The following is a 27,753-nucleotide window of genomic DNA, read 5'->3' as shown; positions in this document are numbered from 1 at the left end:
GGATGGATGTACGGATGGACGGATGGACGGATGGACGGATTCACAGCCTGTTTACTGACATAAAGCTGCGACTGAAAACTCTGACATGAGTAAAACTAAGAAACTGAAAATAGAAACAAGTTTATCTATTCTTAAGAGGACGTAAGAAACACGAGAGCTTCTATTCCTCACCGAGTTAATTTAAGAGATTTAGTGCCCCAAGTGGCCTCTGCACACAACTGTTTCAATAGATAAATGCCAAAATGAAGAAACCATGATTAAAAAACAAAACTTTCCTATTTTTCTTCTTTAACTGCATTAGTTTGACTTTACGCTGTGAGACGGGTTAATGTGAAGCCATATGTCATTCTAACTGTCATTCTTTTCTTTTACACTTTATTTTTCCCTTTATTAAATAAATGATCAAATTTACATCAAGCACATTTGGCTTGAATAAAGAAACCGACAAGAAAAAAAAATAGACGTGAATAAATTAAACTTTTACGTCTTTTAAACCTGTCTGGAGTCAGTATTTGTTTAAATGTTCAAAAGGGGGAAACCGCAATGAAATCAAATCTTTTATATGGAACCAGACAGCCTTCTGCGGCAGAATTTTTAAGGACTTTCAACAAAGACAGCTAAACGGAGATGTACAAATGTATAAATCATAAAAAAACTTTCCTGCTTGATTTGTTAGTAACAAAGTATAAAATTTGTAGATTAAAAACCGTATTTTGTGCCCTCCACTGAGCAGAAGTCCATATTATGATGATAAAAATCATTAAACTTTAGCAGCCATGTTACATTTAAACTATATACTATGATCACTCAACAATTTAAAAGGGACCTGATTTCACAAATAAAGCATACAATTATTTTCTCCGTTGTATTTTCATTTCACGGTTTTGTTGCTGTGGGTGGATGTGCACATATATGGGATTTAAAACATTCTTCTTTTAGCAGTGGATGATATCTCAGATGATGTAACAGTTTGAATATAGTACTTTCTTTTTATGGCCATGCTTTTAGAAATGTTCTGCAGAAAAATCGTTGTTTTCCTTGAACAGAAACTGAACCACAGCCAGACGGTGGATCCAGTGCCGTTTTTCTCTTGAAACAAGTTTATTCCTGAATTAGCCTCTCCAAACGCTCGTTTGCTTCCTTAAGTTTCTTTTTCTTTACACTGACCAACATATTTGATGTGTATTGTTGAAGGCACTCGACAAAATGTGATGTTTGCTACTAGTATCTCAATTGGTGACTGCATGTTGTTTTTATGACTTTTAATGTTTGTGTTTTTATGATGTAAAGCACTTGTGCTATACAAATAAACTTGACTTGACTTCCACCATGTTCCTGCCCATCTCCCCTGATTCGTAAACATCATGCGAGGAGGAAAGTTTTCCACAAAGGAGGAGGAGGAGGAGTGTCCTGACTGCTGTGAGAGGAAGGAGTGTGAGGGACAAAATAAAAACAATGCAATCATTTTATACATCTAATGTGGAACAACAGTAGACACAATATATATTATGTATCGTAATAAAGTATATAAAAGCGTCGCCCTCCACTGGGTTGCATTAAAGATTCAAATTTTCTATTGCAGACTCGCTGAATTTTGAATTTTTACGACCAAGCAAGCCACGAAGCTGCGTTTTCAGTACCAGTTTTTAAAAATCACAGCCTTTTTTCATGTTTGTTTTTTCGAAACTGTCTTCTAGGCTGCGCACAATATTTTGTTGCCCACCTCAGCCGGCTTTGTACTCACCTTGGCAGCCGCCCCTACGTTTATGATTATATCTACTGGGGGACACGTTTGTAATGAAAATGGGCAGATCGCGACTCGTGTGAGGAAGTTGGGAACGTTTTGAGACATTTTGTAGACTCCCTCACAAATGCTGTTTGATTGTTACGTGCCGTTGTACGTTTGGCTTCAATGTGGCTTTTCTTTCTTTCTGTAGGGACCAGGTTCTCCTGCAGCTCATTCAGCTCAGCTGACTCCACTCTGCAGCATAAAACCTGGAGGGAAGCTGGCTCATTTGGCCGCCTGTGGACTGTGTTGATTAGGTTTTGGTGATTGGTTCTCATTTTTGAAAACAGTAGTGTTGAATGCTGGTGTAGATTCTCTGTCATCCAGGCCATGGTAAATTCAAAAAAGGTTAAAAAAACAAAAACAACTGGACTTCTATTCGGTAGTTGGAGATGTTTCACTTCTCATCCGAGGAGCTTTCTCAATTCAGAAATAAAGAGTGTGGAGTTGAGCTTTTAAAGCTGGATTGCTTGCAAATTGTTCTCGCTCTCCTAACAATAGAGGGTCATTAGGGTCCTTGTTTGTCTGACTCACTGATGGGTTAAAGGTAGTTAATGGTAGTTAAGATGACAGATTGGTGCTGGTTACCCCTTTTCCAGTAAGATGGGCTTTAGTTTTTCCTTCATCCGTTAGTTTTGAATTTACTGGTCAAACTAACCTTTTTCAAAATGGAAATTAAACAACCTTTTAATAAAAACTACATTTTTCAAACCATTTGTCTTTGTCTCTTCATCTTGGACTTTATTTGGTGTTCGCCCCCTTCATCTCCTACACCTAAAACAGGAATATAACAGATACTGGCTTTAGTCACTGACTCCAAACACTGCCAGACTGAACTGGACTGAACCCACCCAGGCCTGAATAAAACCCTGTTCAATCGAATCATTGTTAGGGAAAAAACATAGAAGATATCCAAATTATGTTATCAGCCAAAAATCTAATTTAACTGCAAATGAGGTGCGAGACAGCTGAAATATATCTGCTTGCAAGCTCTAAACCTCAGACACCAGAAACCCAGAGCAAAATGTTTTTAAAAGAAACTTGGAAGTAAAAAAGGAAATTTTCCTAGAAGTGCCTGAGCTGTCAATGATGAGTCATCAGGAGGACACCTAAAAACAAAAACAGAAATCCTCCGAGGCAATCAAAAATACGATTAAAGCCTTTATGTGTTTTTATCTGCAACATACTTCAGTGACCTTCACACTGTGTATCAAAGGGTTGCAGCTTCCAGGGCTGTTAGGGAAGCGTTTAAGGCAAACCAGAAAATGCTTCTGGAAGGCATCAGGTCATCAGTCTGTGAGCTGAAGCTGAAAAGCAAATGGATTACACAGCGAGATGGTAATCACTCGTATACCAGTAAGTTGACGTCTGAATAGTTCGAAATGAGCTGCACCCTCAGTCGGGCCAGATTTCTTATATAGGCGGGACGTTTTCAGGTTTTTAAATTTTCTTAAAACTGATTTTTTTATTTTAAATATACTGATCTTTTAATATAGTTACTCATATTTCACTTGTTTGTGATTTTTTATTTGCATTTCCATTTTAATAGGTAAATAAATCAGAGTTGTGGCATGTTTTTGTAAAATGACTCAGTATTTTATCATTTTGTTAAAAGCAAAACTTAAGGTTAGAGATTAATTCTTCCTAAATTGAAACTTCAGGTGAAGATGGAAATGTTTCTTTCAAATCTAACCAAACGTTTTATTACTTAGGTTTGAATTAAAGTTGCCACATAAAGCTTAAATGTCTCCGCTCTCATATAGACGTGCAGGCATTAGACACATTTTACCACAGTGAAGACTACTGTAGTACAACATTAATCGGATTAATTAAGGTCCAGTTTCAGTTTTCATCCTGATTACATTATACTGCACTGATTTTGTGTAATGTCAGCCAGGTCTTTGTCTTTTCCTGCATCATATTTACTCCAACCAGGCCTTAGAGTCAGCGCCCTGCTCTTTGTTGTTACAATATCTTCCTTATATTTGAAGAAACTCTGCCTGCGTCTAATGATTATAAGCAATAAGTGATCGTGAGCCGCCACCGCCTCTGTGGTGAAGACAGAGCGAGGGACGAGGGGAATCTAATTATTTCCCTCCCATGGCCCAGCAAGCCTTAAAGGTTAATCACTGTCCATTGAGCTAATTCTGTCTGGGTATACTGGAGTAATTACAACACCTCGCCGTCTCGTCTGCTCTCTCTTTTTCCCCCCTTTGTGTACCTGCCTCGCTCCATCTCTCTCCTGCACTCTCTCTATTTATATACACTGAAATAAATTGCTGCCTCCGACTGACGAATCGTCACATCTTTCTCCTACACGGAGCTACAGCAAATATTCAAAATGCCACCTTTATTGCAAAGAGGTCTTAATTTAAAGCAAGTGGAGAAAAGGTTGTATTTTTAATCTGTCAAACTTAAAGCTGTGTTTTTATTTCCTAAATCTACTGCAGATAATTTGACTTTTGACCACTCGATCATTTCATGTCTTTCGTTGTAACACGTTTAAAGGAAGTTATATCCATCTTACAGGAATTTTACTTTTTTCATTTCATCTAATTTTTTTTATTTGAGCTCTTATTGAGCGAATAAAGCTGCCACACTAAACAAGTTTAATCAAAATTAAAAGGATAATCTTCAAGTTTTACTGTTTGAAACAGGAAATGTGGACGGATGATCCATCTTCATCCCTCCAAACTGACAGACGAGGCATCAAAACTCTTCTCACCTTTTTTCTTTCATCTATCCTCATCCTGCCATGTTTGCACCCATCTCCCTGTTCTCACCCTCCTCCCCTCCTCTTCTTCTTCATCATCTCATCACCGTTCACCCATCGCCACTTTCTCACCTCGTTCGTCTCCCTCTGGCTCGACTTCCAGCCGAGTTCAGCTGGATCTCTCTTTAGCAACAGCTCAAGGATGCGAGCCTCCAAACACTCCACCGTCTCCTCCAATTCTAATTTTTTGTGCCTCCTGCCAAAAGCGACAGCTCAGGAAACTCTTTCTCACCATTCAGACGCACACATTACTTTCGATGATACAACTTGTGATACAAAAACCAATGGCACGAATTTCAAAGCATAACAAACATGACAGGATAAGTTTGTTTTGTTTTGTTCACACCATAGAACTATATTAATATTCATTGTTTTCACAAACAATGGATGTAGCACACTTAAAAAGAGGTTTTCTGATTTTCCTCCTTTCATCTTGTCTCTTCCATTTTTATATTCCCTTCATCCATCAAACTTCATTTATTTCTGAATTCCCCCCCCCCCGAAGGCCCAGATATAGGCTCCGTTAAAAGGCTGCTTCCAGCTGAGACGGGTGGGCTGTCGGTTCCCATATCATCAATACAGAAAGAAAAGAGAGGAAGAGCAGGGAAGAGGAGACATGAAGAGAAAGCAAGAAAGGCATGAGATGCTGAGGGTAGCCCTAAGCAACGTGTCATCACTCAGCAAAATCCTCTCCCAGCATCCTTCCGTTCTATATTCACCTTACTGAGGGACCAAAAACAGCTCCGGCTTTAATACACCAAAATGTTTTCCAAGATTTTTAAACCCTAGAATTTGCTTCTTTTGCCCCCTGCGGCAACTTTTTTATTTCCTGACAGGGTGTGCAGATGGATGTGAGGGGAAGAAGTGTTGGTGATGCAGGATGCTGCAGGTAGTTGGCAGAGGGAAGCTGAGGATCTCAGGGCGAGACAGAGAAAAACAACACAAACTGCTGTAATCATAAAACATGAAACACTGCGCAAAATTTAAGAAAAAAAAGGGTTATGTAAGAAGAACTTGCACAGAATTCACAAAATAAAAAGGCAGAACGACGGTGGAGTCTTTTAGAAATTACTTTCCACGCTTCCACGCTCAATTTCTTCCATAAAGCCCATATTTTATGTGGTGTCCTGGTTGTGTAATGTGTTAGATTTTTTTCTGATATTTGAGTGTAACTGTTAAGATTACTATTGATTTCTGGGAACCCGTCTACTCCAATCTACTGTTCTCCATTTCAGAACCACAGCAGCTCTCTGTTAAATCCTCAGTAAACTAAAAACACATTTAAAAAAAATCACTGGATATATTTTTTTCTTTTGGGCCATTCTCTTTAAATCATAGAGATGGTTGTGTATAAAACCCCCAGTGGATCGTAGATCAGCAGTTTCTGAAATTCAGTCACCAAAATCCCCTTTCTTCCTCGTTCTGATGCCCGTTTGAACTTCATCAAGCCGTCTTCACCACGTCTACATACCTAAAGGCGCAGAGTTGCTGCCATGTGATTGGCTGATTAGCTATTTGTGTTAACAAGTAATTTAAGAGCTGGACCTAATAAAATGTCCAGTGAGTGTATGTGTGCTAAACTGGGTCAGCTGACTCATCTTTACTGCTATTGGTTCCCAACAAAATATCAGCTCCTACAACAAAATTCATTATTGTTTCATCGAAATGTCAAACTCATAGTGTGAATTCAAATAACTAACAATACCTATGTAAAAAAAAAAGCATTTACCATGGGAAATTACTTTGACTCATCTAATTAAAATCAGATTTAGGCCAATTTATTATACACCCAGATATAATAAATTACAAAATCATAATTGCTTCATCCTAAAAACACCATATTTTTATGTTTATTTAACAAATTGGATTTTTTTTTAGTGCACTAGGCTTGAAGTGGTTGAATTTTTGAGCCAAAGATATTGCAAATAAAATTTGGCAATAACTATTTAGCGATAATTTTTTTTTTTTATCAAGTTGATAATCTATTTAAATTATCTTCATTTAGTCTAATTAAATATAAAAATACACTGATTTCAGTTTTATTTTTGTAGCAAATGTAAAAACACTAATAATGCATCAGAAAAAAATAAATTTAAGCAGCTCTGAAGCAGCTCGATTATTCTGAGCATCACTTGCTTTGTTTTCTTCGGTTTCAAGAGAAGCAGCTCTGAGTTTTATTATGTAAAGACTTTAGTTTGGCTGCATGGAAAGGTAAAATGGCTCGTCGAAAGATCTAATTAAGAAAAATGGGTTACCCCGGCTGCACTACAGGCATAAATTGTAAACAGAGCCTCTGCGTGTTGGGAGGCTGTATTGATCCTGTTGCTTCCATATAACGCAACAGTTGCTTAATGGAGTCAAAGAAAAATAAAAAGAAGATATGTGAGCATTTTAAACATCTGACTGCCCAGAAACAATAATTTTACCATAACCAGGATGTTCAGCTGTCAGACAGTAAAGTGTTACTGAAATTTACAAGCAGGTGTTTATTTTTCTTTGTCATTAATATGTCAGTAAGATTCATTAGGGTCAATCCTAAACGTCTGTAAGTGTTAAAACGTGCTTTGGACCAGAGTTCTCCTGTCAGCAAACATAAGCTGACTAAAGTAAATTTTCATGCTAATATTTCATAAAGGCTCGCTCTTAAAAACAAATAATAATGTCTTTCCCTTTGGAGTGTGAATTTTCGAAACCTGCAGTTTGCTAAATGGTCGCATTTGTTCTTTCAGTGCTCTAGATCTTGTTGGAGCCACACAGCAGCATCAATGTTCTGCAGAAACCTCACAGCCACCCTGAAGTGTGACGTGAAACAATTTCACAGAGAAGTTACAATCAATCCAGCTGGTTCTGTTCGCAAGACTGAGACGGAAAGTATGAGCGGAGAAAAGACCCGCAGCTTAAAAGGTGTTCATCATGTGTTTACATCCCTACAATTCAACCATCAAACTTTAAATCTCTACCTCCTCCAGGTAAATATAGCGAGCCATAACTGCACTCTTTAACACCGAAAAGCCTCCATGTTTACCAGCCTCCGGTCTGCGATCACAGAGCGGAGCAGAATATTTCTGCACAAGTCTTTTGTTATATAATCATTTCTGATTCATCACTTCCTGCAGGCTTTGAAAAATGCACTGATTGCCATGACGACAGATGGCATGTGAATAATTACTGTGAATGATTGGTATATTTTTTGGAAAGTTGTTAGATTTACTGTGAATAATCTTCATCAAGAAATGCAGATAGAACTCTTTCTGATTTGAGAGATACGTCTGTAATGTGTGTGTGGGGGGGACTTTATCGTGCAACATTTAAGTGTTGTGCTGAAAAATGTACCTTGTGTGAGAAGCTGAAGAGTCCTGACTTCCTCCCGGACACGCAGCTGCAGGACCTGCTGCAGGATGTGCTGCCTCTGGGCTTCCTGCATGATACCCATTCGTTCCAGCTTTCTGTCTGTCAGTCTCATGAGAGCCCGCCCTGAAGAGACGAAGAAGACCAACAGAACGGCTTAAGGTTCACGAGCCTGTGGGCATCCACAGTGAAAGAAATGCTAAAATGAAGCACTTATGAAAGCAAGGAATAGATTAAACACAAATCACACGAGTAGATTTTTATAGCTTTTCAAGGCTGCAACACTGATCTCCTAAAAACAAACGTTCAAAGAGTCTTTCCCTGTTATATGACCATCAGTCTGAAATTTCTAATTAGGCCCTGCATACAAAGCAGAGCCTCCTTTTTACAGAAATATCAGAACAGCACATCCCTTGAGCAAGAATCCCTCACAGCTCTTCCCTTAATTGCAAATCCTTGTATAAAATACATAATTTAATCATCCAATCAGCTTCTATGAGAAGGATTTAGGCTGCTAATATGAAACCATGTGGAGTATTGTGTAATTATTAACGCTTGTTATGAGTGCCTTTGCTACATGTAGGCTGGTGAGCAGATGGGATAATGCAGGGTGATTACTCGGCATTAGGTCAGTCCTCGGCAGCTCTCTTCACTCCTGCAGCCTGACGCTTGTTTTAACAACATTCAGACACAAATCAGACGTGCAGTCAGATAAAGAACAGTCCTTAAAGTCGATTCTGACACTTCTTACTCTCCTCTTTTCCCCTGTCCTACTTTTCATTGATTCTGATCAGATAAAAAACAAGCAAACTGATGCAAGAATCAATATGATTATTATCGCCCACGACAGTAACGCCTGTCTGTGTGACAGACAAGGTTTGACCAAAACGGCTACAAGGCTGTTTCCATTTAGGATGATTTGAGGCTAAACCTCTGGCATGAAAAGCAACGGGCGATATGCATTCCTTTAAGGCAGGGGTGGGCAACCCTGGTCATCGATGGCACTATCCTGCATGTTTTACTTGTTTCTCTGCTCCAACACACCTGAGTTGAATCAATGGGTGATTAACAGGCTTCTGCAGAACATGAAGAGGTGATTTAACCACTGAATCAGGTGTGTTGGAGCAAGAAAAGAGGTAAAACATGCAGGATAGTGGCCCTCGAGGACCAGGATTGTCCTAGACTTGGGCAAACAGTTGGTCTGAGCAGGCCCGAAACCAAAGCAGATTGGAATCTCAAAAAACCTCAAAACAATTCAAGCAAACTGTTCTGTAAATCCTTATACTCGGGTCAGGAAAGATATTAACCGTTCATAAACCCTTCTATAAAACCCAGCTTTAAAACACGAACTATCCCTTTAAGGCAGACTATAGATTTCCACGTGTCTTAATTTGTTTTGTCTGTTTTCACACATTCAGACATGCCAAGTCCCAAGCTGCCACTCTGCCACCACAGCTGGGAAAGCTGTGGAGCCAAGTGTTGGCGGGATAATGTTCACAGTGTTAAGCCAATTTTCTCCGGCCTTAACAAAAGAAGCTCTTTGCACGGAGCTGCATCCAGATGGAGGCAAAACGCCAAATGTGGTCCAGAGGCTGCAGCGTGAAAAAGACATGGAAGCTGATGTTACATAAACACCAGAGAGCTGATCAGAAAGTCTCAGGTTCGAAATGGAAAAGACTGAGGGTGGAAACAGAGAGCGTGCTCATGAATGAATGGAAAGTTGAGGAGAAAAGGGAGACTTAATTAAACCGACATGCACAGAAGAAATGCCGGTATGAGTCTATAAATATTGACCAACCATCACTCGGTACCTGAAACCAAAGATAGATCGGCATGGCAACGGAGATCCACATTTCCTCTGCTTCAGTAACAGAAAAAACAAGATGCAACAAAACACTTTGTTCACTTTAGCTTTAAACAACTTCAACTTTATAACTGCCCCTTGCTACAGGCGATGGCTTGTGATGTTTTAACTGTGTGTGCATGTGTTTGTCTGCACCGTTAGCAAAATATCTCATGAATCACTGCAAGGATTTCAATAAAACTCTCAGAAAGGAATGACTGGATGTATGCCTACTAGTGAATGCCTTTTGCACTTAAACTCAATTCAATATGGCCACCACAGCTAATCAACATTAGTCAACACAAATGGCTACAACTCTGTCAATTTTACAAATATTGAGCTAAAATTTAGGGTGGTAGTAGTCGAGAGCCATCCTCAACCCATACTTTAAGAGCAAAAACAACTCACAAGATCTCTCTGTGCTTCATGCCATTTATAAGGTTTGACCAAAACAATTATGACACACTCATCTCTCAACATAAGATGAGTTTAGTTTAAAATTCAAAATGAGGCGGGTGATATGCATTCCTTCAAGGAATGATAAGACTTTAATTTGTCACAGAAACTGATAGCCGTCTTGAGTTTTAAAATGTCACTTTAAAAAAAGGCCAAAAAAAGACTACATCTGCATTAAAGAATTATTTTATTCTGTTAAAATGTGATTAATTATACTGCATATAAACACAAAGCTGGAGGGAATTTAACTGAACTTTAAAACTATGCTCTGGCAACTAATAAAACAAATAAAGATCATCAAGTTTAAAAAATGATGACGTAAGTTTGTTAAGAAGGTTTATAGCTTTTTCAGCAAATTTCCAAACCTACAAATCACTGCAGTTTCTAAAACTCTGCAGGTATGGAAGCACAGAGCATGAATGTTTAATTTCTAAGAGCAGATCGTTATCGTGTAACGAGCCCGTGAGGCAGGTGAAAGGCTGCAATTACTGCAATCTAAGATTCCAGCGATTACAAAGCATAAACAGTCGGCCGGAGCGCCACGCCTCTCTGTCAGCAAGGCGGCATCGACGGGGGCAAAACTGATTCTGTACGGAGTCCAAGGCTCTTAACTCCCTGTTCCTGCAGTTCTGAGTCATTGGCATCGACAATCCCACCATGTCTCAGCTGGGAATTTTTCATACCACTATTAATGCACTGTGCAGCGTAGCATGGCCAGGAGGAGAGGAGGGAGGAGGAACGTGGCCAAGTGGAAATAAATAAAGTAAAAGGGGAAGAGATGCTTCAAGAAATGTCTGATAGTGACAGAAGGAAAAAGAAATCAGCTGTAAAAGGCCACAGAAATGGAGAAGTTAGAAGAAAAATGGGGGAAAAAAGACTTAAATATTATCAGAGGGTTTTGCTGCTTATTCAAAAAATACAGAATGAGCTTCAGTTCATTTAGCAAATCAACAAAAACAAGAAGACATGGCTGAAAATGTCTAACATTGAACATCTTACCTGTTGAAGATAACAGATCGACAAACTAACGGCTGGTCTGAGGAGAGCCGAGACCAAAGAGGATTACTGTAGTCTTAAAATGAACTCTAATCCCAAAAAAATTCATTTTACAGCAGTTCATGTGAAGAGTTTTATAAAAATCACAATAAATTTAGCATTACATTGTTACTAGAATATTGTAACCCACCTGAATGGATCCCATTAGCTTCTGTGTAAATAGAATGACCTCTGTGTTTGTTCCTGTTCTGATGAAAGCAATTAGACTGAAATGTTTGCAGGATTTTCTTTGATACGGCCCAGAAATATTTCAACCTTGTCCTAAAATCCTGCGCGTGTCCAATCTGTCCTTGGACATTTTACTTTGAAAAGAATCAAGGTGCTGCAGTGACCCAGCCAACCCCCAGACCTGAAACTGATTACAAAGCTGTGCTGGGACCCCAAGAGAGCAAATAAACACAAAATGGACTGAACCAAAGCAAAGAGTGGGTCAAAGCTCCTGCACGACGACGTGAACACTGAAACATACAAAAGACGAAGTTTCTACTGTGGCTGCCCTTTTAAAGCAGGAGAACAAAGATGTTTAAAGCCTAAGTGTGAATGAGTAAAAAAACCAACAACAAATATATAAACTTTACTTCTTCGTAGCTTCGTAAATGAATTTACAAAATATTAAAAGGGCTAAAAAAAAGCTGGGTACATACTTGCACTCTTGTTGCTTTGCACCTTAAAAATGTCTGAAATAATTAGAAAAAAATAAAAGAAAACAAATCTTAATCATCATCCAATGCCAAAGGTGAAGCAGTGTTTTTTCATTTGTCTGTATCTTCAGTAAGATATCTCATGAACCACTGATTGATTAATCATTGGGTTGTCATCTATAACTGACTAAACTTCTGGAAATAACCCAACCTAAGATGGGCACCACTGCAAAGCAATATTAGCAGACAGAAAAACAACTATAACAGTTGAGAGTCTTTCACAAAGCATGCCCTAAGTACGAACAGATCACATAAAATATTGCAATATTGCATGAAAATCAGTGGGTGACATGCATTCCTTCAAGGAATTAATCCCTACAGAGCATTAAATAATGTTTTTCTTCTGTGAGAAGCTTGAAAAGATGCAGTCAGCCTGCTGCTTCACTGTCCTTTAAATATTTATCTCCCTACCTGTAGCTCCAATGTGCCTTTTGATTTATATTCAGCACTTTGTATATTACAATACAAGAGTTTTATTGCAGAAACGAGCTTTATTGTGCGAGATTTATTTATTTTTTCACCCTAACTGAATATGTGCACACATGTTGCTTCCACATATTTCAGAAAGGCGCGCTGACGTGCACACGAGCACATTGTCCCTGAGAATGGGATTAATGAGTGGTGGGTGAGCAGCCGTGTTGTGCTGGAGCAGATTAATCTGCAGCTACAGCCTGGCACAGTCAACCATGGCTTTGATGAATGGGAGCTTAAAGTGCATTTGTATGCACACGCACACACAAATACAAAGTAAACATGCATGCAATGATCCTGCAGAGGCCCACTTCATTTCACAGGTGGAGCTAAAAGGGGCTGCCTATTAACACCGCTTCTTGCTCAAACAGGAAAATTGTATTTTTATATTTTGGTGCCAGAATGACTGCTTCTCTTCACGTTAATATTCCACTCTGATTTTTCCAACCGTCTCTCTCAGCTGTGCCTTTTTTTTCCTGTCACTGTGGATTATTGCCATTAAAGAAAAAGTGCTCAGTAAACCTGCAGAACTCAGATTTACACTAATGGATCTGTTGGCAGATTTCTGACATTTTGGGCACCAGTGTTGTTAGACATCTTTGTGTCAATCAACCACCACTCCCCGTGTCTTCCTGTGTCTAGCACCCCTGCCCCTCTTGGTGGGGGGGGGGGGACTTCTGTGTTACAGCAGTGACAAACCCTGAAGGAGGTTCGTCAGAGTTTTATATTAACTGCATGCCTAAGTTTGAGACGCAGATCAGATCAGCCCTCAGAGAATATCTTGGAAATGATTCTCAGCTACTAGCACCAGATTTTAATTTCAGCTCAATATCCGTAAATGTGGTTGAGTTACAGCCAATTTTGTTGGCTTAAAGGTTGACCAGTGGTGGCCATCTTGATTCTGTTCATTTGCAAAAGGTAATCAGTTGTAGATGTTCATCAAATAATTACTTTAAGAGGTTCAATGAAATCTTATGAGATATTTACCTTGAAGACAGATCAACACACACAGGCAGAAAGTGTAGCTGTTGCTATGGTTAATCATCTACCCTAGTGTAAGCTTTAGCCCAAATTTCTTTTACCACCTTTTTTTGTTTTACGGTTGTTTATTTATTTCCGCCCAAATGAGTTTATTGGATGAATAATAAACATTATGTCATATTAAGAGCAATAAAACAAACAACAAAAAAATTATTTTATCCACTGGCTGCCCTGATTTGGTATCAACCACTGAAAAAAAAACAAAAAAAAACCATATCCATCAACCTCTAACAAAAATAATTCAAGTGAGGAGCATTGGGAAAATTTTTTTTTTTGGGTTCAGTATTCAACAGCATCCTCCTCAGGATAGGAAGCAAGAAATAAAATAAATAAAAAAATAAAAACTCCAGTCAACACATAGCAGCTCTGGGTATATCCATCACTGGAACCTGCTGTGATGTGGCACAGCTTGAAGTCTTTAAAGTAAATAGTGACTGATTGTCTTAGTCACAGAGTGGCTTACAACCCTGGAGCTAAAAGGCTACTGCACCCACTGAGCACCTGTTACCCAACGCTAAAGCTCACTGCTGACTGAAGAAAAATAAGCCACTTATGATAATGGAGAGAACATCACAAGTGATAAAAACAGTCGGGCCAGAGATAGAGGCATAAATAATGAGCTGCTTCAATCCAGCGTTTGTCACAGAGCAGGAGCCTCACGCTGTCATGTGCTGCCATTTTGCTGATCATTATACAGCAGCGCTGCTGGGTAGCCGCCGCTAACAACCTGCAGATAGACTGTGTAGACAGGAGCTTTTAATGTTGTGAAGGTGGGAAAATGATTGAAATCACCTGCAGGTTTTGCTGTGAAGCCAACTAGCTGATTTTCCAATGTTGTTACGGATAGACTTGGAGGATTTGATTTCAGACAGCCGACACCCAGCTGTAGTTGAAGACGACTTAGATAATTGAATGAACACTTGCTGGAAAAAAAAAAAAAAAAGCTTTCAAACTTGCCTCGATTCTGCGAAATATTGTGAATCCAGTTCGCGTTCGTGACAGGCAATAATTCAGTTGTGACGCAAATCTCTGCAGTTCTTAAACTTTTCATCTTACAGCCCCTTTGGAGGAAGAAAACCTTTCTGCTATCATCGGTCTGACGGTTCGTCCCTGATTTAAGGCGACACGTCCTCCAATAGAGAGATGAACCGCTCCCTCTCAGATTGTCTAATCGCCATGGAAACGTGGTTCGTGTAACACAGAGACAAGTCAAAATTACAACACGCAAATTATAGTTCCACTGACATTTTTTACGGACAAAAATAAACAAATAAAATAAAATTCCCCCCATAACTTTTATTTTAACAACAACTGCATAAAAGCCACCCCTAACTCATTAAAAGGGTTTGCTTCTATTTAAATTTACTTGTCAGCAGCAAGTTCTTCACATCCCATTTTAGGAAGTTTCACTAAATTGTAGCTTCCAAGTTCATATTCCCGTAGATCCTTTGACTCATTCTCTTTACGTCTGTTTCTCTACTAAACTGCAGCGTTTTTACGGCCACGGCCTTTGCTGCCTGTTGAATTCACCGTCTCATCGCTCGAGGGCCGTTAAGGCTTGTTGCTGCTTGTCCTCGACCGTTTCGAAATAGAGTTTGTCACCTTTCGTCCTTTTCCCCCCCGCCTCATCAGTTATACATTTGGTATCCAGAGTCAGACCCTGCAGTGTTTCGGGAGGTCTTTGAGCCGGAGGAGAGATGGGTCTGACGAGCCGAGTGGATGGAAAACTGAAGCGTAGCGGCTCGAGTTTGAGCTGCAGGAAACGGCTCCATTTAACCACTAATATTACAGCCTATTAATTATTCAGAGTGAGGTCTTATGACACCATGCATCAGTGAGTAATGTGAGGCTGGTTATTAAATTTTCCCAGATTGTAAGATTACTGTTATCAGTATGTTAAGGATCCAAATCAAACTGTACTACACAAAAAAATGAATATTTTAAAATTAACAAAGTAACTAGATATCAAGTTTCATCTAGGGAGCCATTTTCTGGTTTGTATTATCATTTTAAAACTTTTTTTTAAAATGCTTTAAAGCTTTTTGCATTAAGGCTTCCAGAAGCACATTAAATCAACACAAATAGACAAATCTTTACATGAATATTGGAAACAGATGCAGTTAAAGACTAAAATAAATAAATATTTGCTTGACATTTAGTTTACTGAAAAATATACACAAATATTATTTATAATGGAATATCTGCAGACTGTTTCAACTTGGAAATTAAAGGCCTAGCACTCGTTGAAGAAATGAATATTGTTCGCCGATGTTTTAAACTTAGATCAATTTTTCTATGTTGAAAAAGTTATGGAGCCTCCAAAAACAAGCCGACACGCAGTTAGAGACGGAGCTTTAATTTAATGTAATTCTTTGCAATTAAAGATGATATAAATAATATTTTTTGGGTCATCTCTACAATTTCTCCAATACTTTGTCGAACTGAAATAAACATAAAAATCTGTTTTATTCTATTATAGGCAATATTTTTAATATTCTTTCATTTTGTTTGTTTGTCACACATTTTCACAAATGTTACAATCTTTATTTCCAACCCAGCTGCTGCTTTAAATCAGCATCTTATTCTGACTTTGTAAACACCAAAGTTTGTAAAGACAAAAACAAACCCTAACACTCAGTCATCACAACTTTGAAGTGATTACATCAAAGTTATTGGAAACTTTGGCTAATTTTCCCAAGCTTCTTTTTCCACCAAAAACACTTTGTCTTTGTGATTACGACGGATTAGGGACTAATATCTAATTATGTCCTAAAAAGCTTTAATGCGTTTTTAATAGCAGCTGGGTGTTGGAGTCAAATTTGCCGCCGTGCCTGTTGGGAGGGAGGGTGGAAGGTGAAGACTGAGGAAGAGGCGGGAGGGAGGATGGGAAACGCTTCTTTGGCAGAGGCCGCAGGAGCCTCGCAGGGAAGCAGCTGCTGCATACTGAAGTCATTCAACGCTAAAACGTTGCGCCCCTCAATGACACGCAGTAAAACGCATTTCTCTTGCTGCTCTTTTATGTCAAAAGAGGGAGGACGTTAATGTCTGCTTGAATTATGATCTGGAAAAGAGACTCCTTATTGATTTGCTACTTTGTGAAAAGGATGACTACATCACCGAGACGAGTGAGATTGAGCACCGCTGACAGTCAGAAAGGGGTTTGAGTATTCCTTTATGGATGGATGAATGCAACAAAGACTCCAGAGCAGGAAAACCCAACCAGTTCATGCATACAGAATCTTAAAGGGTCACATCTTGTGACCGAATCTTCTTGGAAGCGATAATCTCCAAACTCAGATGCACGCCTGAACTCTCCAACAAATGTATTCAGACTGTTTGTTTTGTCTGCACAGTTGTTCTCCATTTGTTTGCCTTGCTTATTCTAATAAGCTGTTGGAACAAAAACATATCTGCAGAATATTTCAAAGATTGATTGGGATGTAAATTGCCTTGTGAGTTCAGTCGGTGTGGCTTGGCCCGTTTTAATTGGCTTCTGTTAATTAATGCCCAATGTGAAGACAAACTGAATTACTTGCAGATTTTGTGCATGTCATTATCTCCTAATTGTCGCAGCAGGAAAGCGTGTGTGTGTGTGCGTGCGGATAAATATTGTTAACTCTTTCCTCACTTGTATTACTCTGGGAAAATGATTGTGCTTTAGGAGCTTTCATGGGTTATTAGGTTAACAAATCATCAGCTACTAATGTTTTAATCAACTCAAAAACGAACAGGAAAACCTATAACTTATTTAAAGTTTTGATAAATGTATTAAACACTGAGGTGTTTAATCATAAAGGGATAGATCAGATCTTCTGAAGTGATGCAGTTCATAACCTTTCCATAAAAACCTACTTCAAAATATCTGAACTCTTGCTTTAAATGTTGAATTTCTTTGCAAGAAGCCCACCCCTCAGTGACACCTGAAAGTAAGATTATTCATCTTCGATGCAATAACTACATGGATGTTTTAAGAAAAATGATTTTACTGGTAACTTCTGAGTCCTTTGAGCGTATTTTTCTGAATCATTACACCAAATGATCTATTTAGCAAATAGATCATTTAGACTCAAATCATTAAACTGCCAAAAAAGCTAAAACTCACATTTCAGTGGTGATTCATCAGTGGTTGACGGCTTGTACGCTAAAAAACGGAAAAACAAATCCTTAAGTGCTTCTTCTTCGAATTAGATTCAACCTGAGGCAGCGGCTCAGCGAGGACGCAATGAACTGTGGGTCATCTCTTGGACCTCTTTGCAGCTGATGAGACATATGTGCGACTTGTGGTGCAAAGCAGAAAGATTCATATTTTCAGACCATTAAACAGAGGATACTAAAGCTGCGCGCAGACATGCAGCGGTCAAAATGCATCAAAAGGGTAAAATAGCGGAGTGAGTCATTGCACTGTCTGTGATTTATCTCGCCAGCCGTTCACTGAATCGAGGAGGTCCTCAGCAGCAACAAATAAACATATTAGTGTGATCAGTCGTGCTCTGAGAGGGTGGACTGCTTTGCAAATTAACGGTGGTCTGTTGCTATGCTGACTGGAGGGCTGGTAAACCTGGGGTGACCTTGAAGAGTCTCGTTACGGGAGTGATTGACGTGACAACTGTTGCCGGTGGAAACGCCTGCAGTGAGACGGGAGGGGGTGGGTCGTGTGGCAGACAGTGGGTGTGGAGCACACCTGGGAGGTGAGCAACGAGATCTGCTTTCACAAACCAATAAAAGAAATAAATAAAATCACATCCGTGTCTGGGGCTTTCAGAGGAAAAGCTGCGCCGCCTCGAGTTCTGACCGCAAACCTGATCTTGTCGTTTATACAGAAACACAAAGGAAATGGATTGTATGCTCTGTTACTTAACAAGCAAAAATCACAACCCAGTCTCTGGTGATCTGTGGGTTTTGTCAGTTTTATCACCCGCCGCTAAAGGCTCGGCAGCAATAAGGGTTTTTCCTGTGTCTGTAGCAAAATACTGGTTTTCATAAAACAGGGGACAGATTTTAATGAAACCTTCAGAAAGCAATCATTGGATGTACGTCTGCAACTGGGCCAATTTAAGATGGCTGCCACAGCAAAGTAACCAGGGAAAACACAGACATGGCTATAACTTCCCCAATTTTACAGATGTTGAGCTGAAATTTGGTGTGGTAGCAACATGTATGTACCAGCATATATGGCTGTTTTTAAAACTGTGTCTGTCACTGAGTAGTTTGTTGTGTTCACCACACAGAACATGGAGCAGAGGAAGCAAAGGTGAGAGCTGTCTGAGGAGCTCAGAAAGAAGATTATAGATATTGTTACGACTGATGTCATAATTGGGATTTGAAGTATGCAGGTGCCGATCTCGGATTGGTTCCTGACGACAAAGTTTGACAGCTGATTGGTGCTCACCGGAGGTGCCGGGTATATCAGGACGCCAATGAAGATCAGCCGGCAGTGTGAGTGTGTGTGTGTGTGTGTGTGGCGCGCTCATCCCAACCGGTCATGCCATTTCGACTGTCTTGTAACTTAATTCTGTGGAGTTTATTTTGTAGGGGAGAGTGGCCTTTTGTTTTGGTATTCAGTTTTAGTTTTAGTTAGGAAGGTAAGCCAATGTAATTTGGTTTTGTTACTTTCCATAGGTAAGATTTGAGTTTCATTTAAGATAGTTTGTTTTGTTTGTTTTTTTGGCATAACTCTATCCGAAGCTTTATGATACTCCAGACTTTTGTGAAAACTAATTGTGAATATTTATATGAATAAATCACTTGTAAAAAAGTTACACCTATTGGCCGGCTGCTTTGAGATCTGCAAGGGATGTTAAACTTTCAATGCTGCGACCTGACCACCCCTAGACGGGTCGTAACAATATCCATGGTAAAGGTTTTTGTGATTATTTATCTGCGTCTGTGTAAACTCCAGAGAGCCGTAAGAGTACTTCTACGTCTGGACTTACAGACACGAACATTTCTGTAAACTAAGCATTATTCCAGCAGTGGTCGGAATCATCTCTTGCATTTTGAAATCCATTTACTCCTACACCAACTGGAACCATTTGTAAACTTAACATAAAAAATGGTTTCTTGATGCCCTCTTCTAACAGGAAGGTTAACCAGTCGTAGTGAGCAAAGAAAAAAAAAAACCAACTTATTATTTTCCCCAGAGTGGTTCGATTTTAAAGCAGAAGTGAAAAGAAACAGTAAATCTATTCACTGCACTCCTCTGTTTTTAAAACGCACCTGTGATGTCATGCTGTTTGAAAGAGTCGCTGTAGATCTGGTGCTGGTTGGGACAGTGCTTCTTCAGCCATTTGCACACATCCTGCTGGGTCCACAGAGCCACCGGCTTGGACAGCTTCACGTACCCTGGCTGCGTGAGAGAAAAGAGGAAACAAAGCATTCTTTCATAAACTAAATGCAATTTCATCATTTGTAGTCACCATTAAACTATGAGAATATTACTTGTACTGCTGCAGCTGTTTCGAGTGAAAACAACTCCAGGAAAGTTCACAACAAAACAACTGCTCAGTCAAACTGGTCACACTGAGTTTAACTTTAACAAAACCCAGATTTAGTGTTAAAAAGCTGATATTAAAGCCTGACTGAAGCAAATTAGAGATTTGCATGGAAATTCTTCCTCGGCAGACACACTTCATCCATCTTGGAGCAGAAAATACTGCTCATTATGTTTGGATTTTTAAGATTAAGTCAATGTTAAGTTAAGTTAAGTTCATGACCGTAGAGTGGTTAAAACCACATTTTCTTGTAATATGATAAAACTCTGGGTGCTTTTTACTTCTCTTAATTGGTGTTTATGAGAGAGACTTGTTTTGCTTTGCACACTTTAAAACTGGAAAACAAAAAAAAAAACGTAATAAAAATGAATTTTCAAAAATCAGAAAGATTTCAAAAGTTAAATGTGGAGCTAAAATCCAAAACGGGATCAAACAAAAAAAAAAACAATCTGTCCGGCAGCACAGTCAGGATGATTTATAGGATGATAACAACTCACCTACAAAAATAAATGTCAGTTTAACTCTTCTGGAAACAACAATCAGAACTTCACAAACTCGTGTTCAGAGGTTTATTTTTAGACTTATCTGCTTTTAATGCTGTGGATGTAAATACACTTCAGCACTCAGACAAACTGAAGTTTATTTTAAGCACCAAAGACTTCAATCTGATGGACATTGTGTCTTGTCTTTTCAGATGTAGCAGTGGACCGACTCTTTGAATATGTGATGATAAAGGGTTGTTGTCTCACTTGGCTTGGATGACCCAGACTGAGCCATCTACAACAAGTAAGATATTAATTGTTCATAATCTTTCCAGAGAAGAAAACTCTAAAAGATCTGAACTTTCACTTTAAACACCAACAGCAGGTTCTGCCTTTTCGGTGCTCGGGGAAGTGTCGAGCATGCTGCTGGTTTTTGATTGAGGGGCTGATGAAATTACAAACACAGAGAAGTGATTAAAACCTCACATCCACTCCCCTTCACTTCAACCTGCTCCGTGGATGCTGTGAGGCGTTGCATAGCAATGGAAGCCTCTCTCCTCCTGCAGCCACAGAAACCTGGCAGCCTTTCCGTAACTGCAGCTTCTCGCTTCTTTCCATCAGGTCCCCCTCTACGCCCTGAATTCACTCTCATCTGGTCCCTGTCGGATCAGGCACATTGTCTTCTTTTTCATTCTTCTCTGAGCTCCCACTCACTCTATATCTAGCATCCGAGAGGAATCGGGGAGAGGTGCATGCAGGTCTGAGCATACGGTCTGCATCTCCCACATGAAGGTGAAGTGACAGACAGTCGGACGAAGCAGGCGAGCACGGAGGCAGGTAGGCGAGGCTGCGGCACGTATCGTAAGTGCCAGGCAGCCTGCATGAATAGATGTTCAACGTACAGAGAAGGGACAGGTTGGCGTCGCAGGAAGAAGCCACATTAACCGCGAGAGAAACAGCCTTTTCTGTGAAAAAGACGAGTGCTGAATGACTTCACTGAAAGAGTTGTTAAAAGCTAAATAATAACAGCAAAAAGGTAAAGTATCAAAGAGTTAGATAAAAGCTACAAGAATCAGGACAATAAGTAAAATGCTAACTAAACACCAAAAGGTAGCAAAACGCAGTTTCTGAAAGACTTTAAAGGGATCTCAAATTATTTCTATTGGAAAATATTTGTGACTAAAATTTAATATTTTGAAAAATATCGAAGTTACAAAACAACAACAGCACTCACCTCCTAAATGATCTGAACATTTTGATTAATAAATGGCTAAATTAGCATGCAAAAGTAATTAGACTGCAAAAAAATATACAAAAATAAACTAAAAATCAACGGGAGAACAACAGCGTGAATGCTGAATCAGCATTCGCACTATTAAAGAGTACTCAACTCGATGCTAATTAACCCTGACTGGGAGCCCGAAGCGACAGAGGAGAGACGGAGGCCAAGATGGAGGAGGCGTGAGGGACGGGAAAGAAAGGAGAGAGTCGAGGATGGCTGGGCTGACAGATGAGGCAGGGGAGTAAAAAGCCAGAGCTGCAGACTGACACAGGAGATTCTCATTTTCCATGAACCCATTTGTGAGTCAATGGCCATCTGTGTCTTACATTCTGCACTGATTTAGCCCATAGCTGTTTTCCCGCAGCCGGTACAATAGGTGAGCCGCTGCCTTCTCGCCTGCCAGCCAGCCAGCAGAGCCAGAGGGCGAAGAGAAAAACAGTACAGAGAGGAAACAAGAGCACAATCACGCTCAAAGAGCTGCGTTGAAGAGACTGCGAGCCAATTAGTGAGTTGAGTGACAGCACAGGGTTGAGAGGAGAAGCTGCTTTACTTCTGAGGGGGGAAACATGATAGATCAGACACACAAACACACAGATATCCACGCGTGCACCCCAGACAAACAAACAAGTCCAAAAATATACACAAATTAAAGGCCTAGAGTATTAGTTTAAGATCATTTTACATTAAGAAATGACAAAGATGTTGTTATTTTGATAATATGAACAGTCTTTTTGCAATATCATGAGAGGCCATGCTAAAACAACGGCAAATCTGAGCTCAAGACCTACAAAATCAACAGAATTAGTCATTTCTATATTGGCTAATATCGATTATCTGTGGCGGCCATCTTGAATTGGATTGCTTCCAAAAGCTAATCAGTTGTAGATGTACATCCAGTGATTGCTTTCCGCAGGTTTCATTAAAATCCGCCCAGCGAGTTAGGGGATATTTCGTTAACGCCACGAGACAAATAAACAAACGCGGGCGAAAACCTTCCCGCCTTCGCCTTCTGGTCGACGATAAAACACACGCGCAGCACCTCTGGCTGCACACAATTGATTAATCTTTCTGAACATGTATTCAGTTATGCAAAGATTTGGGGCTTTAATTAATATCTGAAGGCCCAGCACAAGCTCCCCTGTTACCTTAGCAACAGAGCAAGGACAACCCAAAAAATTAAAGGCGAGGAGGACGGCCTTCGGGAGCGAAGACAACCGCAAAACACGAGCCTGGAATAAACATCCCCCCAATAACAACCGCAGGAGGGGAGCTGTTACATACATAATGAAGCATGTAATCGCACTAACGCTGATAAGCATTTAAAGATCCAATATGAACACACTCCACTAAATTAATCAAGGGCCGATCATACGGCCCCTTTGTGACGCCGGCGTTCAGATACAATAAAGAGCTGGGATCAGAAGGAGAGCATTTCAGAAAGACACGATCTGACTCTGTGTGTGTTTGTTGCTGCTATCAGAACAGAATACGATTGTTCCGATAAAATGATCAGAGAAATGATGTGCTGAAGATTTCAAAGGGCACAAAGATTATAAGGAAAACATGTAAATAAAGTAGTAAAGGTTACAAATATTATAGCTGTAATGACCTGAAGGAGCTGAATGTTTTGTTACCTGAATGCTTTAGTAAAGCCAAACTAAAAAACATCTGAAAGAAACATTAATGTGACGATGATGCAGCATTCACACAAGAGTAGACTTTATTACTTTCTAGAAAAAGCTCAAATTCAACCTTAATCCAAGAGATTTCCCAAAGATTTTTTTAAAAAGTTTTGTCTTTCAGTAACTTTACAGAATAAAAGCTGTTTTTCTTCAGAACCATTCGAGCTGTTATAATGAAAAGCATTGTTTGTTGGTTAAAACGCAGCTGTGCTCAAAACAATGCAACTTCCTGTCTATTTTACTATAAAAAAAAACACTGCGAATGTAGCAGAAATAATGGGTGAGCTCAAGTTTCTAAAATTATAACAAAATGGAACGAGTTGTCTGGTCCATCAGAAATAAACCTGTTTTTACTGCCTCTCAGTCAACAATGTACAAAATTAGATCCGATTTACTAGATTGCTGGTTTAGTTCTGATTTCGGTATGAGTTAATACTTGCATTTATTCCACAGCTTACTGCAAAGTCGCACTTTTATCAATTCTGCCATTTTTTTACTTTGCGAAGCGGGAATCACTGTCCCACACTGCCCTCTAGTGTCAGAACCGAGCACTGCAGGCAGGTCTGAATGAGGACAGACTTCATCATTACTGTCATGTTGACTGAGTGAATGGCTGTTTGAGACATGGAGCCTTGTGCTGTCTGCACCATCTCCACCACACAGCTAATTAACAGCCCTGCCATGCCCCCCCCATCCACCCACCTGCACCCCCCCATCCCCTCGCCTTCTCTTTTCTCTTTCTTCCTCGCTCGATTTCTCTCGGCCATAGCTGGCAGGAGATGAGAATTCCCTCTATTAATTAATTTGTAAGATACAGGAACAGGGATGAGGCTGTGATGTGTGTGTGTGTGTGTGTGTGTGTGTGTGTGTGTGTGTGTGCGCGTGTGTGCGGAGAGAATAACACGCCAACGCTGGATAAATGATTGAGCCTTCATAAGGAGCCTCTGTTTGAAATTGGATTTACAAGCAATGCCAGCTTTACTGAAGCACATTAGAAAAGGTACACAAGACCCCTCCGCCGTCCCCGACCTTGGGATTCAGCAGGTCTATAAAGCATCGCGGGGCGTGTTAACACCAAACAAGAAAGATTCACCTTGAGCTGAATGTCGATTACGACTCAGATGTGATGATTTGCTACGGATGTTAAAGCCATCCACCGACGCTGAGAGGCTGTTTTAGGCTCGATGTTTGGTCTGTTGCCAAGCCTTGAATCTGGGCGCAAAAGTCGCCGCCGATGTGATAAAAATCCGAGCAAAAACAAACATCTGAATTTATCTGTTCAAGTTTATTCTGAGCAACTTGAAAGGGGGTTTAAAATCCTCCATCAATGAAAAATCTTGGTTCTTCAGAAGTCCCAACAAAACATTTTCTTTCTTGAGCTAAAAAAAGTTAAATCGAAAGAAGGCTGTACAATAAAAGTATCATTATGGAAATATAAATGTACTGCCCTAAATGCTCACAGGTGATTTCCTACAGAAAGTTTTGTGAGCATCACGAGAAAAGAAAAATGCTGAGAACTACTGTAGTTATAGTTACAGATGTGCAGATAAAACCTTGTAAATGATGCCATGTGATGCTGTCGAGGATGACTTTCAGCTACTACCACATCAAATTTTAAAATGACCGAGTTTGTCATTTCTGTGTTTGTTAAAGTCAGATGGCTGTAGCGGCCATCTTAAATGAGGTAAACTTCAAAAGTATCATACATCAAATGAACATTTCATTAAAATCTGCTCATCTTTTAAATCATTATTTTAGCTGTAAAGGTGGGAACAAACCTCGGAGGAAGGAGGTTGAAGTTTTTTTCTGTGTAATAAAATCTGATTTGATTCCATTTTAATTATATTTTACAGTGAGGCGCTGTCCAAATACTCTCTGTCAATCAGAAATTATTGAAGCTCCAACGACCCAGGCTGCCTTTTAAATGTGATTTAATCAAAGTTAGCGCGCTGTTATTCGATTTATCTCAGCTTCTGCAAATATTAATGAACACTCCGACATATGGGAGGTTTTATTAATGGAACAGATTACAGTTATTCATTATTTAGGTGTTAAAGCACTCGCTTTATAGAATTATACCCAAAGATGTTGAACCTAAAGCAGACCTGAGACGGTTGACTCAAATTTAACACAGAAACCCGTCTGTGCTTCTAAAGCAGTTCAGATCTGTACAACCACAAAAAAATGTTGTCTTCTTCCATTTTTCCCACTTTTTCCATAAACGTGTGTGTATATTGATATATTCCAGGTTTTGCTCAGTGTTTTAAAGCCAGATCTAGGATTTGTGAGTAATGGTTTCACTTAAAGTGCTTCCACTTGTTTGGACTGATTTCACACAGACAGAAAAAAAAAAAGAAATAATATGAGTGTGTGTCTGAGCATCACAAGTACCCCCCCTCCCCTCCTCCTCCTCCTCCTCCTCCTCTTCCTCCCTCTGAACCACAGTCTCTATTTCTGGAGAGGAAGTAAAGAATGACTCTGCGCTGCTGCTGAGGAGCCGTTTGATCTATTATAAGAAACACTGAGGGACTTAACAGCGGCTCGTCTTTCCTTCCTTTATTTTACTGGAGGCACATGATAAGAAATTAAAGGCCTAACATTCCTTGAGGGAATGCATGTCGCCCATCGCACTTTAAGCCCGAATTTTAAACTAAAATCTTATTTTGAGAAAGGACGGAGTTACAGAAGTTTTGGTCAAATCTTCTCAATAATGTGATCTTTTTCAGTACTGAGATGTCTCAGGAGATCTGTTAGTGCTCAGAGTACATTTTCAGGATGACTCTCAGCTACTACCACACCAAATTATAGCTTAATATCTGGAAACATGACGGACTTACAGCTATTTTGTGTAGGATAATGTCAATTAGATGTGGTGGCTCCAAAAGTTAATCATGTGTTGATGTACGTCTAATGCGGGGGTGGCCAATCCTGGTCCTCGAGGGCCACCATCCTTCAGGTTTTCCTTGTTTCTCTGCTCCAACACAGAAGCCTGTTAATCACTCATTGGTTCAGATCAGGTGTGTTGGAGCAGAGAAACAAGGAAAACCTGCAGGATGGTGGCCCTCCAGGACCAGGGTCTAATGATTACTTCTTCAGAGTTTTATTAAGATCTGTCCAGCGGTTCATGATATTTTGCTAACACTACAGTCAAAGGCAAAAACATTATTGCTGCTTTGCCTTCAGTGGAGGGTGATAATAAATGAGATGAGAAGAATACACACATCTGTCAATGCCACAAATCTAAAATGTTGGTGCAAATTTACAATTTAACAACTTTTACATGATTCTGTTTGAAGTAGTTTTCTTCTTTTTATCATTTTGTATCTTTGATCACAGACTGAGTGCCAGATAATGAATAAACAACCAACGGCTCTGAAATGTGCGGAGCGGTTCTGGAGCAGCTCTCACCCGGGTCAGCTCAGACTCAGAGACGGAGCGCTGCGGCAGCGAGTGGCGATGGTACGCGGGCCGGGTCAGCTCCTGGTAGCTTGGGCTGTCGTCGTCCAGCTGAACGGGCTCGGCGTCCACCGACTCCTCCTCCCCCTCCAGCTGAGACGTCATGTCGTCCGGACACATCTGGTGATCGAGGCCATTCTGGCTCAGGTTGCAGTGAACAGCTGAGCGGGTCAGAACAACTGAGTTAGGACCAGGACTTTTTTATAAAAACATCAGGAAACTACACATCCTGTGAGGAAGATGCATTTAATTTAACAACTCAGACTAAAAAAAAAGCAATTCAGCCTTTAAATGTGTTGATCTAATTAACAGTTTGGTCTTGCTTAAAAGGATAATTCAGATCTTCTGAAATGGGGGTCTGTGGGAAGGATATGGATATTTATATCTAATATCTTACCTGTTGCAGATGGCTCTTTGAACGACCTCAGTTTGACTGAACTGACAAGCTAATGGCTAGTCTGATCCTGACATCTTTGGCATTTCAGGAAAAAGACATTTTATAAATCTTTACGTTGCCGTCAGTTATTCTGACACTCCTGAGAGAAAAAAACCAGGCTGCGCTGGAAGTGCTACAGCTTCCTGCTGCTGTAAACGACCATGTAATCAAAAACAAAAAACAAACGGCAACATAAAGCTTTATAAAACAATGTTTGCACAAACTGTAACGATATATTTGAGATAGGAGTCATTTTTAAATGACTCGGATTATTCGTTAGCTCATTTTATTTCTTCAAACGGAGTCCAATCAGAGACCCATCTACAACAGGTCAGATACTGATTGTTCATTATCCTTCCACAGAACCTCACCACAAGTCAAAGTGTCCCAGAACTCAGAACCTTCTTCACCCCCAACGTATTTACATTTATCTGAACGTGTGATAAATG

At 39.9% G+C, this 27,753-nt stretch overlaps 1 protein-coding gene across 1 annotated transcript in view; it reads right to left on the bottom strand.

The window, feature by feature from the left end:
• samd12 (sterile alpha motif domain containing 12) overlaps positions 1-27,753 on the bottom strand; it is a 98,837-nt gene that overhangs the window by 53,277 nt on the left and 17,807 nt on the right. Inside the window, exons 2-4 of the mRNA XM_017429726.3 lie at positions 26,821-27,029; positions 19,692-19,821; positions 7,893-8,033 (exon numbers count right to left, since the gene is read on the bottom strand). Of these exons, the coding sequence (XP_017285215.1) occupies positions 7,893-8,033; positions 19,692-19,821; positions 26,821-27,029 (480 nt within the window). The remainder of the gene's footprint in view (positions 1-7,892; positions 8,034-19,691; positions 19,822-26,820; positions 27,030-27,753) is intronic.

The sequence above is a fragment of the Kryptolebias marmoratus genome, linkage group LG5 (genome assembly GCF_001649575.2).
Source record: "Kryptolebias marmoratus isolate JLee-2015 linkage group LG5, ASM164957v2, whole genome shotgun sequence".
NCBI classification, from domain to species: domain Eukaryota; kingdom Metazoa; phylum Chordata; class Actinopteri; order Cyprinodontiformes; family Rivulidae; genus Kryptolebias; species Kryptolebias marmoratus.
The sequence above is the reverse complement of the archived record's forward strand: the minus strand, read 5'-3'. Positions and strand labels throughout refer to the sequence as shown.